At 54.6% G+C, this 14,888-nt stretch overlaps 4 protein-coding genes across 4 annotated transcripts; 1 reads left to right on the top strand and 3 right to left on the bottom strand.

Annotated features, from left to right (window-relative positions):
* Positions 1 to 66: 66 nt before the first annotated feature.
* TRAVEDRAFT_43274 (uncharacterized protein) lies at positions 67 to 2,497 on the bottom strand (the record flags this gene model as incomplete). Its single annotated transcript, XM_008035612.1, has 11 exons — positions 67 to 185; positions 238 to 531; positions 584 to 648; positions 705 to 753; positions 814 to 1,417; positions 1,454 to 1,604; positions 1,655 to 1,662; positions 1,719 to 1,787; positions 1,846 to 1,871; positions 1,932 to 2,051; positions 2,107 to 2,497. 11 exons carry the CDS (start codon positions 2,495 to 2,497, stop codon positions 67 to 69), a joined length of 1,896 nt encoding a protein of 631 aa, XP_008033803.1.
* Positions 2,498 to 3,063: 566 nt separating this feature from the next.
* TRAVEDRAFT_43273 (uncharacterized protein) lies at positions 3,064 to 4,827 on the top strand (the record flags this gene model as incomplete). The annotated part of the gene is made up of 4 exons (XM_008035611.1): positions 3,064 to 3,387; positions 3,475 to 3,746; positions 3,800 to 4,010; positions 4,093 to 4,827. 4 exons carry the CDS (start codon positions 3,064 to 3,066, stop codon positions 4,825 to 4,827), a joined length of 1,542 nt encoding a protein of 513 aa, XP_008033802.1.
* Positions 4,828 to 9,719: 4,892 nt separating this feature from the next.
* Positions 9,720 to 10,137, bottom strand: TRAVEDRAFT_113099 (uncharacterized protein; the record flags this gene model as incomplete). The annotated part of the gene is made up of 2 exons (XM_008036158.1): positions 9,720 to 9,843; positions 9,899 to 10,137. Coding segments are annotated over 2 exons (363 nt in total), but the record flags the coding sequence as incomplete, so codon positions are not given.
* A 1,366-nt stretch (positions 10,138 to 11,503) lies between these two features.
* Positions 11,504 to 13,973, bottom strand: TRAVEDRAFT_113854 (uncharacterized protein; the record flags this gene model as incomplete). The annotated part of the gene is made up of 10 exons (XM_008036157.1): positions 11,504 to 11,622; positions 11,674 to 11,982; positions 12,035 to 12,099; positions 12,154 to 12,202; positions 12,263 to 12,849; positions 12,917 to 13,041; positions 13,190 to 13,258; positions 13,321 to 13,346; positions 13,414 to 13,533; positions 13,589 to 13,973. 10 exons carry the CDS (start codon positions 13,971 to 13,973, stop codon positions 11,504 to 11,506), a joined length of 1,854 nt encoding a protein of 617 aa, XP_008034348.1.
* Positions 13,974 to 14,888: the final 915 nt, after the last annotated feature.

Genomic DNA, 14,888 nt, shown 5'->3' with positions numbered 1-14,888 from the left:
GGTGTACGATCTATGTGCGCAATGGAACGAGCGTACGGGCGATTCGAACAAATTGAACGCGAATATCTAAGCGTAACCAAAAGACTCTACGTGGAGCACGACGCTAGGACCGCCGTACAGCGTCTGGCTGAACGGAATCCGGAGAGCATCGCGACAGGATTTCGCAATCGCTTGTCCTCCGCAGACTGTCGAAGCATGAGCATTGGTACATCGAAGTCTACAAAAACTGATACTCACCGGTAACAGAGATGCGTCCAGCGGTGGCAGATACCTCATCCTTGAGTAGCTTGTTCAACTCCGGACGGCATTGTGCGACCTGGACGGCGGCGAAGCTGAGCAGAGGGCGGCGGATCTCCATCGCGGGTGGCATCATCTCGTACGCGGAGGTGCTCCCGCCGTCGCCGTCCATCAGGGGTGTTGGGTCGAGCAACCGCCCACGACCGGTCATGAAGATACGGACGGACACGTCGAGCTGCTCCGGAGCGAGCTCCAAGGCTTTGCCCATGGGGTCAGCAATCCAGTCGAGTTGCGCTGAAAGTCGAGTATGAGGCGCAAGACGCTCCTAACATAGACATGGACTCACCGGGATCACGAATAGACCAAATGAACACGACTCTACGGCACCGACTTATTCCATTCTGGACATCGCTACGAATAGCACCTATTAGTTGTTTGCTTTGAGATGAAATGAATCGCATCTTTACCTGACAAGGCCGAGGAACATCGAGAGAACAAGAGAGATACCCGACCCTCCTATAATGTGGATACCCTTGTATTAGCCATGTCTGATCCCGAGTGGCAGCTCCTACGCACCGGCAACTAGAACGACTGTATCGTCGCCCGACAGGTCAGGGGAGAACCCATACGGGCCGTCAACAAACACCTTGACTCTCTGGCCCATCTCCGCCACCTGCGCAAGTCGCTTCGTGAAGCCCTCGCGGACGTTGATCATGAACTGTAGCTCCTCTGACTCCGGGGCGTCGCGCATGTCCTTGGCTTCTGACAATGTCGCCATAGAATCTGTGCGCGAAATCGACTTGCCGCGCAAGCGGTAGCGCGAGTCAACGCTCGCGATCGTGAACGGGTGCGCTTCGAAAGGGATGGTGGAGACGGAGGGCAGGATGAGGAATGCGGCTTGTCCGGGGGTCCATTTAAGTTGCGAGGGCCGGGGAAAGCGCAGGCGCACAAACTGGGCCGAGAGGAGCTCCACGGACGCGTCAATACCGGTAGTAGGCCGTGAGGCGGCAGAGAAGAGGTAGTTGTTGTAGTAGACCAGGCGAGGAAAGCGGCAGAAGCGGTCAATTCCCCAAATCAGGAATGAAGGCCAGACGTATGTAGAGAATATAGAAAGCTGCCTCGCGTGATAGAAGCCGCCGATGAGGAAGATGCTACACACCATAAACGTGTTGAGTAACAGCTGAAAGAGCGGTCAGGTATGGCGTACTCACAGTACCATTGTGAAATGCGTGAAGAAGAAGAATTCGTAGTATCGGGATCGGATTGACCGATACGATACGACCATGAGGATCATGAGGATAGTGAAAGCAGTTATGGCCGTCAAGGCCGCCCGAATGTACCACTCCTCATAAGACGCAGGCGCGATGCTGGATTCAAGTCAGTAATGATCGTAGAGGTCACCAACGTCTAGACCTACGTTGCGATCTATAGGTAGGTCGCCATGAACAAGGTCCTCGCGCTGGTAAGGAGAGAGGACTTACTTTAGAGCTTGCGTGAACCCAAAGAAGAATGAATATCACGCGGGCCACCATCCGATGAAAGAAATTCAGCTATACAAAAAGTTTCAGCATTGACCTCTTTTTCACATGAAACAGAGTGAAGTCCCACCTTGTCATAACTGACTCCCGTGATGTCTTCGGCACATAGTATCGGTCAGGACCATGACACTTGGTGCAAGTGAGCGCACTACTCACATGCAAGGATACTATTCTTGGTTCCTAGCGCCGTTAGCAAAGGGAGCTGGCTGACAGATAGCGCCGCTGCCCTTCCCGACCAGTACCCAAATGTCAAGGCAGACCCCGCGAGGCCCGTCGCTACACATAGCCGTCAGTCGCTAAACAAACAGGATGAACAGTGAAGACCGCGTACTGTTGGCAAACTCCCAGGTGAAAAGGGCGGCGATGTACCCAACCGTGATGCAAACCTCTGCGTAGATAAAGGTGTACGTCTGGCCAACGCCGACCGTATTCCTGAAAGCGAACACGCGGAAGTGGTTGACCAAGGCGATAGGAAGTCGGCTCCAGGAAAAACGGCGAACGCGAGCCGCGCCGCGTCCCTCGGCGTCCTCGCGCGTGGAGCGTGCGAAAAGGCACGACAGTACCCAAGAGAGAAACTGACCCGCCGCGATGAGGCCGATAAAACTGGCAACGAACCACCACAGCTGATGGGTGTATGCTATGTTCCGCGGGACCCAGATAGCTTGATCTTTCGCCGCGAGAACAGCCGCCGCAGGAATGGTGCTGTTAGAGCCTGCGCTCATCGTCGGACGGAGAGCCTGAGGAAGAGAAGGTAGGGAAGGAGAATAAAATGATGTTTAGCCAACACCCTGTCCTGGATGGCCCGATATAAGCACTCAAAAATGGAGAGAGACGGCGATACAACGCACCTCGCGAGATAGGAAGCGGTCCAGTCGACCTCACGGGCTTGGGTCGTCAAGCGTGCGTAGGCTCCCGTTTATCACGGGCAGAAGACGGGCTGCATGGCTTTAGGATGCCCGCGCTAGTGCGTCGCTGCGCGGGCTCGAGGCGACGAGTAGGGGTGATGTCACCTCGCGTACGGCAGCGGAATTGACTTAGCGACGCCGCATGCAGCAGGCTCATCGTTAAGATTAGACCGCGGGTCGGAGGGATTGCTAAGCGGCTACTACCCGCTCTTAGAATCGGGAGCAAATGGCTGAGAGCGAACCTGCGCTACCTCGCTCAGGCGTGGCAGCAGCACATCGCGAACGGCGCCGCACCCGACACCCCGTCGTCTTCGAAGCCGAAGGGCCGCGACCGTAGACGAGATAGCGACAGACGCTCGAGCGGTGCGACTACCACTCCCACAATGCCTGGTCTCCCCGAATTTTGGCGATCATATGCGCAGTTCGCGACCGCTCTGTGGCGTATGTTCCCCCAACAGAAGCTCCCGAAGCTTGTGACGACTTTGGACGAGGATGTGGAGATGGCGGGCTTCCTGCCGCTGAAAAAGTTCGTTCCGAGTGAGGTTGTCGGAGCAACTACCGCTTCCAAAGACGTACCCGTTGATGATCGTAATGGCGGACCTGCGAAGGTGAAGACGTTGCAGCCAGAGCAAGTGCATCCAAACGAGGAGCAACTCATGAGGATCGCGGATCTCCTTGCAGACGCACAAGCTCTCGCTAGGGACGAGGTATGTCAGTCTCGGACGCCGGGAGAGAAGCTAGTAACAAGCCATGCTGTTGTTATAGATCTGTCCACTGAACGTCTTTGAAGGCAGCTTCTTGGTCGAAGGAACGTACTATCTGCCCGCTGCAGATCGACGACCCGCTCAGAAGATCCGCCCGCCTCCGACGTCCCGCTCAAAGAACCTCCTCAGTTCCTACCGCATCTGACATACGAGCCCCGCAGTATGGATCGGGATGAGGATAACATGACAGATATCACTCGCACGGAGGATGATCCTGTCGATGCCGCTTTCCGCAAGGCGTTAGGTCCCCCAACTGAGGCCGGAGATGATGATGAAGAGGATGAGATCGTGTGGGAACCCCGGTTAGTCCTTCCCTCTGTAACCCGATATGCCCCGACTCAATCCCCCTTGTCAGCGCGGCTCCCGTTCCTCCACCTATCTCTCGGGATCCGGTTGTTGTCTCCGCGCCGAAGAGTGTGCCGCCACCTGCGATCTCACCCCCTAGGCCCCACGTCTCTAGCCCGGTTGCGCCCGCTCTAAGCCCGCGCAGTCCGCCTTCCCGGTCTCCCAACTTCGTCCCGAAGCGCAGTGTGGACCTCACGCCGCCTTCGGGGCTCCCGCCCAGTGTCACCACTGCCCAGGACCGCGAACGTCCTCCACCGGACTCCGCCGAAGGGCGACTTAACTCGATCGCTGCACGTTCGCCAGGCGTCGTCGCCTCCTGCCCACATGCTGTTCGGCTCAAACCCTCTTGGCGGCGGTCCGTCGATATGGTCCTCGAGCGAGAGCGACGGGCTCGGCTTCCAGGGCGCCGCGGGCACCACAAGTGGCCCCTCGTATCCGTCGTACCAGCTGCAGAGCCAGTCGCAGATCGCGCACGTGCAGTCACCCGCGTACCCCCTGCAATCCGCGCTCAGTCTCGGACACGGGTCTGTGCCTCTCGGAACGAGTCGCTCCTACAACGGGTTGCCGCCGGTCGGGCACAGCCATCAACGCGTCCAGTCGCTGTCGTTGGGGCGCTCTCCAATGTTTCCGTTGAGCCAGGGCCAGGAGTTGTACTCGTCCAGCCAGAGTCAGAACCAAAGCCAAAGTCAAAGCCAGAGCCAGCCGCTGCCGGACGGGTTCGGCTCGTACCCTGCGCTCACTGAGCACTCAGCCGTCGCGTACAGCACCGGCGTACCTGCTGCGTACGCCGACCCTGTGTATTCCCGCAAGATGGACGTCGGCTTCCTTCACCAAGGGACTATGGGATACGCCGATCGCTCCCTCCCTTACCACGTCGACGCGAGGACGAACGGTACCCAGCCCGGGCCGTACCCCGCGCTGTCTTCGATGGCCCAGCTGTGGAATAATGGCGGCTGGACAGCGTCGATGCCGTGCATCGGAATCATACTCCTAGACTATCTCTCCGCGAACGACTGCAGCACCTACTGCGTCGCGTGAAACACCAGGGGCTCCTGTACGAGGGGGGCCGTGACTCGCCCGTAGAAGCCAGCACATTACTCAGAGGGTTGGAAACCGCGATATCTGGGGCGCCGCAGGACCTCGGGTCCCGGTCAGCTCGTCGCAACGCCCTCTGTCGAAACCCCTTCCGCGGGCACCCTGAACGGCGCTGATCCCAGCGCACCACGTTTCCGCCCGGACTCCTGTGTCGTCGCCTATGTGTCTGTTCTTCGCTGCGGTGTGTTGTATTGCCCTGGTTCAATGCCCCTCGATCTCGTTTCTATGCTATCGTGATGTGCCTCCTTCCGTGCTCCAAGTTTTCCGCTCACATGTATGCTCTCCCTCGTGCCAGGCCAGGGCCTGTGAGCTTGTACCATAGACTCCGTGGATCCGCTCGGTCGCCCCCCCCCCTTTCGTGGTGCGGTATTATGTATCAGCTTTGAGTCGGCGTCGATGTCTGGACGCTCGCGCGTGTGCCGTGGCCGTGTACTTGTACGCATATAGTGTGTTTCCGCCGAATTTCTGTGTGGACGTCACTCCGTAGAGGTAGTCAGTCTTGCTATGACACGTCGTTCAGAGTGCTTCATCTAGCTGGTGTGCGACCGGGGGGGACTAGCGATATACACGCCGCACACATGTCGTCCGAACTGTGCATAATTCCGTATCTCCTACATGAATATTCCGATGTGTCTCCTCACTCACACTCTGCTTCATCCTCTACACACACATCAACTGGCAGTCATCCGGTGGTCTGCGCGTCACCCTGTTCGACATCTGCATGGCAGGACGGACGCCCTACTAGTACGGGCGCGGCGCCTAACGCCCGCCTCTAGTCTCCCAAGACGGTCACGTATGTCGTCTTCCTTGAACTTCCTTGACCTCGTCTTTCCGCTCGCGTTCCCTTGTAACCTCAAGTGCATTGGGTTTACCTCATACCATCCGCTGCTGGATTTCTCGATGGCTTCGTATACTACGCTTAAGCTTCTTCAAGCTTGCTGGGTACTTGGAACGCGGCGCAGCTCGACGCCTCAATTCTCACCGATAATGGAGCCATAGACAGGACCACCTGCCCTCATGCAACAGGAGAAGGACCTCGCGCGCATGTCAATGCTTGGGAAAATAGTGCGTGCATTCGTGTGTATGGATTGTTGCGCAACGCCCTGGAGGAGGAGCTGTCCCATGTTGGTCTGCCGCCACGCTTCCCCGTCCCAGGCCAGTCGTGTCGCCTGGCTAGTACTTACCCACAAATTATGCTTAGCCACTGCCAAGTTGCTGTCGCATTCGCAAACATCGACTACTTCGAATTCGTGAAGATCATGCGTACAACGTGAATCTGTCTGGCATTGTGAGTTCGCACCCCTCCTTCGCGCACGCTCACCCCGCGACCATGGCTGCTGTCCCCAATTGGTTTATCCCATATCTTTCTGTTCTAAACTGCCGTTGTCTCTGACAACTGGTCATTATCCTGCCGCCGTGTGAAAGATTCCCACACGGTCATAGGACGAAGTTATGCTCGCTGTCCGACGCGCGCGGTGTGCAAAGCACCGTCGGTACGATCATCTTTTCCCGGTCCTTCGGTCAACGACGTTCGACCATCGCCCTCAGGTGCGCATGTATCTTTCCTCGCCGTGTTTTCTCCCGCCTCTGCCGTCCACCACCGCCTCGTGCGTGTCGCTTCGATCCGTCGTTCGCCTCATCGGCATCATCAGCACAGCTCTCCCCGTCCTGTTTTTTTGGCCACTGGGTCTCGCCTTCGCGAGACCCTGCATCCCACTGGTCAAGCCCTTCCGCCCAAATACTGCGATACCGCGCGCACCGTCGGCGTCTCTCGCCGCCCTCGGGTGCTCTGGTGCCGGGCGACCCGAGTTCCGGGAAGCACCTACCGCTTCTCTTCGACGTCTCGCACGGACAGCGTGTACGTATCCTCGATGTCCTCGCGCTGCACCCGTCCCCTGCGCTGAGGCCGTAGCCGGTTAACCTTTCAGCCGCGCTGTGTCGAGCGGTGCACACGCCTCGCTGTAGGCCGTGCAGTTCATAGTACGTTCAGCTACCCTCTCTACGCGCAGGGTGCGGGTGCTCACGAGGCCTGTCGTATAAAGTTATATAATTTCCGCGATGCGGTGCATGGTTGCGGATCGACCGGAGCAGATACAAATACAATTCACGTCCTGACAGGGAATCCGTCTTGCCCTCTGCGACGACCCCGCTGCTGCTGTCTCCACTTACGCTGCGCTCGCGACTTCGCTTTCTTGCAGGGCCTCAAGGACCATGGAGAACTCGTGCCTCCCAATCGAGGTCTGTGAGTGCATCATCGATGAGTGTTTCAATTTCGTCTGGACGGACCGCAATAAGACTCTGAGAGCCTGCGCCTTGACGTGCTCTGCATGGCTACCCCGGAGCCAGTTCAACCTCTACCGCGAGGTGCATCTGTGGTACAGTGAGAGTGTAACCCAGATCACCGATACATTCATAGCGAGACCCGAGCTTGCTGAATATGTGGGAGCAATTGACATATCTTTCTTTGGAAGCTATGCACCCTTAGCCCAGGTGCTCAGCTTGTCTATACTAAGGAACTGTCAGAGGCTGGAAATGAACATAGATTTGACATGCTTCCCGCCAAAATACGTGCACAACTGCCTGGTCCCGTTGCTGTCCAAACTTACAAGTGTGGTTGAATTGAAGTTCAGGAATAGATCGGCCGCTTCAGCAAGAGAATTCTTCCATGTCATCTGGGCAATGCCCCAGTTGCAGTCTTGTACATATAGTCATGGCAGACATAGCACACCGATTGCAGCGGTATCAGCCAACCTGGAGAAGACAGCATTGAAGATGCAGCACAAACTGTGCCTGCGAGATTTGGAAATTTGGGTGAACTTTCAATGTCCAAACCTGTTTGTACCTTTGTAACCCCCTTATCAGAATGAACATCTGCCGCACATCCAGGGCTATCCCCCACAAGGAGCATTTGGGTCACTGATGAATCTCACAAAGTTGAAATTTTTGTTCACAACTGCTACAGCAGTGTCAGGTGAGTATAACCATGTCATGTGTCGTCTTCTCTCACTTCAACTCTCTACTAGGCAGCTTCCTTGAATTTGTGGGTAAGATGGTATCTCTGAAAGAACTCACCATGCACATTTGGTTTCGAGACAGTATTTCCGGAGGAGCTGATCTTCTCGCACAAGTGTTGAGACATGTGCGATCATCACATTTCAAGATTTGTGACATCTTGTTGAAGACTACTTACTGGGAAGGAAAGTATTGGCATAGTCGGCATGATATGCTCAATGCCATCAGTGGTGAGGCAATGCAGCAGTGTTTACAGAATTTACACTCCATTCCAGAATTCACCATCCACCTGGAAGAAAATGATGCAGCCTTTGGCAAAAATTGGTGGTCCACAGAGATCACAAAAGGCCTGCCTGCCTTGAAGGACACACTTGCAGTGCATGTTGAAATGCATGGTTTGTTAAAATTTAAAATTCACTCAGGGTCATTGCACTGACACACATTTACACTTCTTAGATGAGAACACGCAATATACCCATTTATGGGACAAGGGCTCACAAACAGAAGCAATCCCCTCATCCAAGTGAGTGTATTGCTATAATATATGTTTTTCCCTCTCATTATTGATTTATCATGTGCAGCAACACCAATTGAAGTTTGAACACCACAGCAACTACAAAGAAGACACAGAAACCAAAAAAGTGGGTAGCATCCTAGTGAGTCCTAAGTCTCCCTTATATCCAAATACTTACCAGTATGTCTGATGTTCCAGGTTATCATTGCTTGTCACCTTTTTCTATAGTAATGGACACTCCCACCATTTCTACATTTTTGTTCTCAACTTCTACCTCTTTTCCACATCCCCATACAACATACATTTCTTTGCCCAGAAGCCTCCAGCAATCCAGCAATGGTGCAAAGAAGGCAGGGCAGCAATGGGAAGCAACACGACCTCCCGCTGTCGAGCAGGGACGACATGCGGACGTAAATAGGAGGCGTGCGGCACACACTCGTCCATGCCCAAGTCATTTCTTTGCACCTGTGCTGGTGAGCAGGTGGTCCATGGGTTGAGCTTATCAGTTCCTGTGATGGCCTCTGGATCTCAATCATAGACACGATAAAATGGTCGGATGCATGTAACACATAGCCTAGCATTGGTCAAGCGGAGGAAACATGTTGTGTTGTTTGTGGATGTCTGACACTCTGAGTAGCCCATGTACAGCACAAGGGCTGAGAATTAAGCACAGATGTATGGTCGTGAGGATGGGCACAGTGGATATCAATGAGCCATAAACCCGCGAGGAGATATTCCAGGTGTTTTACCTATACTCTATCTCAAGAGTAAACGGAATTCGGCGTTGTTTTACCACCTACTCTAGCGTGCTCCACATTAGACCACGAGGTGTTTCCACCCAGTGACTTATCGCACAATGTGCCTACAAGGTGTGGTGCATGCTCACTGAGCAACGTTCAGCGCGAGAGGATTGACGAAGACCACAGTCAAGTAAGCAGAACAAACCTCTATACATTATCACCGTCATGGCATGCTATGGTAACCACGTACATAGGGATGGTCGTCCTTTGCAAATAAGGTCTATCACGCCCGAGCGCTGCTGCACTGCGCTCAGTCGCGCGCATCACGCGCCGACTGCGAGTGCCGGTGCGAAGCGTGGCCAGTTGGGCTGCTCTTGCCCTCCTCGAGCTGTTCGAGAGGAACCGGTTCGTAGTGAGCTTTGCTCGGAGTCGCCGGTTGCGACTCGACGTGCTTGATCCAGGTATACCAGATTGAGCCAAGGAGGATGATGCCAATGGACGATGCGCGGCCCCTACAGCGAGTGTCGCGAGATCAGGATGAGGAGTGTCGTCATACAAACGACACGTGCTTACTGAGTAACGATGTCGTGGAACAACCACACGCCTAGGAGGGACACCGCGACACCGCGCACGGCGGAGGAGACCATATGCGTGATGGGTGAAGTGACTTTGATTGACATCAAACTTGCGAGGCTCATGAGGAAGCCGAACGCGCCCTGTAGAGACGTTGTCAGCGCGGACGCATCACATGAGCAGTCGCAGAATACTTGCCGTAATGAGGGAGCCCATAACAAATGTCGCGAGTGTGCTCATCTGGCCCGCGGCGTTCTCATTCGCGCCGAACAAGAGCTTCATGACCCCGGGAAGCTCCCCGACGAGAATGATGATGGGTGCCAGGATGATGGCGCTCATGAGGTTCGTGTACCAGGAGAGGTGCAGCGCACTGCCATGCACGACATCCAGGCTTTTCTTAATGACGACAGAGTGGAGGAGCCGTCTACATTTTGTTTTGCAAAACACGTGGGGTAATAGCCCAAGGGCGGTTTGCAAAACACTGGGTTATCAATGTGGCTGTGTTATAAGCGCCCGTTTAAATGCGTCTTAAAAGGGAGCAAAATTCACGTCTTCAGGAAAAGTGGCAAGCAACAGATTTGAACCTGGAAGTTCAAGAGATACATCACTTTCTCTGCGGTAAATACCACTACAGCAAAGCAGCATTAGAACTGGCTCAAGCTCAGAGAATATATCGTGCGCTCCAACACCCTTCTACTCGTGCACAATACCTCAAGTTTGCTGTCCTGGACTCAACAATGCGACCGGAAGCTATGTAATATTGATTCCTAAGCCATTTTGGATGCATAAATTGCAGCATAATATGTGCTGAAGGCTCAGCAGGGGACCTATTGGTATGAACTAGGCGCCTGCTTAAGTGGGCGGTTGCGAACTTAGAACATTGATGTCTTCAGGAGGGTAGTTGAAATAGGGATGTATTGATATTCACATGTGCCCTTGTAAGTCTTCTATGGTGTAGTGGTTGAAGCCGCTGTTTGGGCTACTTCGTAAGTGGGTGAGCATTGAGGTTCAATACCTTGTTTTGGCTTTTTTTTCCTTCGTCACATTTAATATTTGGTGGGCCGGTCAGCGTTGTAACCCTTCGTAACTACCTTACGTAGCATTTGATGTACATCCAATACATTCCGGGGGTCTGTTTTCAGGTGAGCAGGTAGGTAGTGCTACCCCAATGTTTTGCAAAACTCAGGTGGGTTAATAGCCCAACCGTTTTGCAAAACAGAGTGTGGACTCTACATCGAATGGGATCTTGGCGGGTAATCTTCGTTCTGCTCTGGGGAAGGGGCTCGAGGAGGAGTTCACTTAAACTTCGAATATCGCGTCGATTTTTGGACCGTGCCTTCCGCACTGATGAGGAGACTCAGAATCTGAAATAAATACCGAATTACATGGAGGTATGAGCGAGCTATCGACGATCCGCGTCGACATCCTCCAAACGGGCGCGTGGCGCGAAATTCGCGCGTCAGGCCCCGCGACAAGCGCCGTGAAACCAGCAATAAGCTACACATCTGCTCGGAGCACATACGTGACTATGTCGAAGATATATACCATATATAGGAAGGGGTTTGCGAGCACTGTTAAGAACTACAAGCCACGCCGACGTAGCGCGTCGTCTAGTGATGAGCCGGAAAGCGCTTTCAACATGTGCGCCGCGCTGCCCCTTCCATCCGAGAATGACAAACAAGAGTCCGTGCGACTGACGAGCAGTGCCTGTGCTAAGATTATATAATATGTACGATATTCCGAGGGAGCGTACGGGGGGTGGGTTGACGATCCCAATCATCTATGCGTAACCAAACGACTCAACGTGGAGCACGACGCTAGGGCCGCCGTACAGAGGCTCGATGAACGGCAACCGGAGAGCGTCACGACATGCCTTCGCAATCGCTTGAGACCCACAGACTGATGAAGCGTCAGTATTGCGTGTCGGCATCTTTCGAACACCACACTCACCGGTGACAGAAATGCGACCAACAGTGGCCGACACCTCGTCCTTAAGAAGCTTGCCCAGCTCCGGCCTACCATGGGTAAGCTGGACGGCAGCGAAGCTCATCAGAGGCCTGCGCATCTCCATCATCTCCATGGTAGGTGTTGTCATCTCGTCGGAGGACATATTTCCGTCGTCGTCGCTGTCGCTCATAAGGGGCGTCTGGTCGGGCATCCGTGCGCGGCCGGTCATGAAGATACGGACGGAGATGTCAAGCTTCTCCGGGGCGACCTCGAGGGCGTTGCCCATCGCCTCGGATATCCAGTCCAGTTGCTCTGGGCGTTGTGTGTGAAGCACGATACGCCTTGAACGCAAAGGAGGACTTACTAGGATCACGGATAGACCACACAAAGACGACCCTCCTGCACCTGCTTTTGCCGTTCTGGACGTCGCTAGAAAAACCCTCCTTCAGATGCTGGAGCTACGATAAAGCGCATCGCCCTTACCTCACGAGTCCGAGGAACATGGAGAGAACGAGAGAGATACCAGAACCGCCTGAAGAATAGAAAGCCCCAGTCAGCAATGTGCGCTCTTCTGAGATGATCTCCGACGTACCTGCTACGAGCACGACCGTGTCGTCGCCGTGCAAGTTGGGAGAGAACCCATACGGCCCATCTACGAAGACCTTGACCTTCCGGCCCATCTCCGCCGCCTGCGCGAGCCGCTTCGTAAAGCCCTCGCGAACATTGATCATAAATTGTAGCTCCTCCGACGCTGGGATACCTATCAGAGGCATGTCGGTCCGGTCGTTCATCGTTGACAGCGAGTCCGTCCGCTCCATCGGCATAGACTTCCCTTGCAGTCGGTAACGCGAGTCGACACTGGCAATCGTGAATGGGTGCGCCTCGAACGGGATGGTGGAGACGGAGGGCATGATCAGGAAAGCAGCCTGGCCGGGCGTCCACTTGAGCTGCGGGGGCCGATGGAAGCGCAAGCGCACAAACTGGGCCGAAAGGAGCTCCACGGAAGCGTCGATGCCTGTGAGGGGCCGCGGGGCGGAGGAGCAGAAGTAGTTGTTGTAGTACACCAGACGGAACAGGCGCAGGAAGCGATCGGCTCCCCAGATGATGAACGAAGGCCAGATGTAGGTGTAGAGCGGAGAGAAGTTCTTTGCGTGTAAGTAACCGCCGATGAGCATAATCCTGCATGGGTATCACGGATGCGTTGAATACTCGTTAGGACAGCGGGTAGATAGAAGGATGTACTCACATGACCATCGCAAAATGCGTGAAGAAGAAGAATTCATAGTAACGAGCACGGATAGACCGATGCGCGACGATCACTAGAATGGTGAAAGCGATGATGGCGGCCAAGGCTACTTGGATGTACGTCGTCTTCCAGAAGGCGGGTGGAAGGCTACAACAAAATCAATACAATTGCTGCGGTCATTTGGCGAGCCTCTACTTACTGCATGATCTATGTATAGAGAATACCACAAACTTATCAGTATACCTATCGCGTCGGCAGTGAGAAGGTATTCACCTTGGAGCCCGCGTGAACCCAAAGGAGGACGAACACGACACGAGCCATCATGCGATGAATGAAGTTCAACTGTTGATGAGTTCCGACATAGGTTTTAATTTCGTGTGTGATTACTAGTGAAGATGACGCACCTTGTCATAGCTGACTCCTGTGATATCTGTGGGGCACAGCGGTGGTCAGGACCACTGCGAGCAGGCGAGGCCAGCGAAGGATATCCAACTCACAAGCAATGCTGCTGTTCTTCGTCCCGAGCGCAGTGATCAACGGAAACTGGCTAACGGCCAGTGCCCCTGCTCTCCCCGACCAATAGGTAAAGCTCAAGAGGTTTCCAAAAAGGTCCGTCGCTATCCACAATTGTCAGCGCAGCACAGAGCAGGACGAAGCTTGAAAACGACGCACTGTTCACAAACTCCCACGTGAAAATGGCGACGACGTAACCAAGGGTGATGAAGGCCTCTGCATAGGTGAAGCTGTACTTCTCGCCGAAGTCGACGGTGTTCCTGAAGGCGAGCATGCGGAAGTAGTTGACCAGCGCGATGGGCATCCGACTCCAGGAGAACCGACGGGCGCGGACGGCACCGCGTCCTTCGGCGTCACTCTTCTCTGTGAGCGGAGAGGGACAAGGCGGCCTGAAGAGGCGAGCCGAGAACCAAGAGAGGAGCTGGCCGACTGCGACGAGGCCGATGAAGCTGGCGACGAACCACCACAGCTGGTAAGAGTACTCCTTGTTCCGCTCCACCCAAATGGCTCGGTCTTCTGCCGCGAGCGCCGCCGCCGCCGCCATGCTGTTGTTGGAGCCTGCACTCATGCTCATCGTCGAAGAGGAAACGAGAAGGGAAAGCAGAAAGAAAGGGAAAGAAGGAAAGATATGAAGTACGACGTCCTGCCCTAGGCGAATACAAGTACTCGGATGTGGAGTGAGATGGCGATACAGTGTACCCCGCACGACAGAAGGAGATGCAGGCGAATCCACGGGCTTGCGTCGTAGAGCACGCACAAACGCCCTGTCTCTCGCGGGGAAGAGACGGGCTGCATGGCTATGGCAGGGCGGGGGGGCTTCCCTACGCGAGTTCAGATGAGACCGAATCTCGGAGCGCTTAGTGATCTGGTTGCTTGCGGGTGGTGCTAGAAGCATAAAATCTTGCGCTAGCGCATCCTCCGGCGGTGTCACAGCATTACCTGAAAGTGACCAAGATGAACGACAGTCTCGAGAGCGATGCAAGACCTACCATAAAGTGAACAAGGCCATCAGAATGACAATTTCACGAAAACGACGCGGAGGAGAGGCTTACTACTGAAGTATATTCCTCGTCGAAGGAGCGGTAAAAAGAGTGATGAAGCTTCAACGCTCATCCGCAGGCCCGGAAGAAGTGACCAAGCCATTCCGCCATATCCACGTACATCACCAGAAATCTGAGAACCGTTGAGCTGCACATACCAGCTCAAGATTGCCGAGCGTCGCAAAGGACAAATTGGCTTGGGCGCTGAGCGGTCGCCGTCTGATCACCGTGTCGAGCCCTCTAGCTGAATAACGCATAAGCAAAGCTGTGCCAGCCAGCACCAGGCGAAGGAGGATTACATACCTGAGCAGGGTATAAGCGACTGACGCGTCGCAACGTCCCGCGGGGATCGCTGCTCAGCGGGAGGGACTCCGTGGCGATCGCAGTGTTTGGTGAAATCTTCTTAGATGTTTCACCCA

The sequence above is a fragment of the Trametes versicolor genome (assembly GCF_000271585.1).
Source record: "Trametes versicolor FP-101664 SS1 unplaced genomic scaffold TRAVEscaffold_2, whole genome shotgun sequence".
Classification (NCBI taxonomy): Eukaryota; Fungi; Basidiomycota; class Agaricomycetes; order Polyporales; family Polyporaceae; genus Trametes; species Trametes versicolor.
Note: the sequence above shows the minus strand (reverse complement) of the source record. Positions and strands in the feature narration are given on the sequence as shown.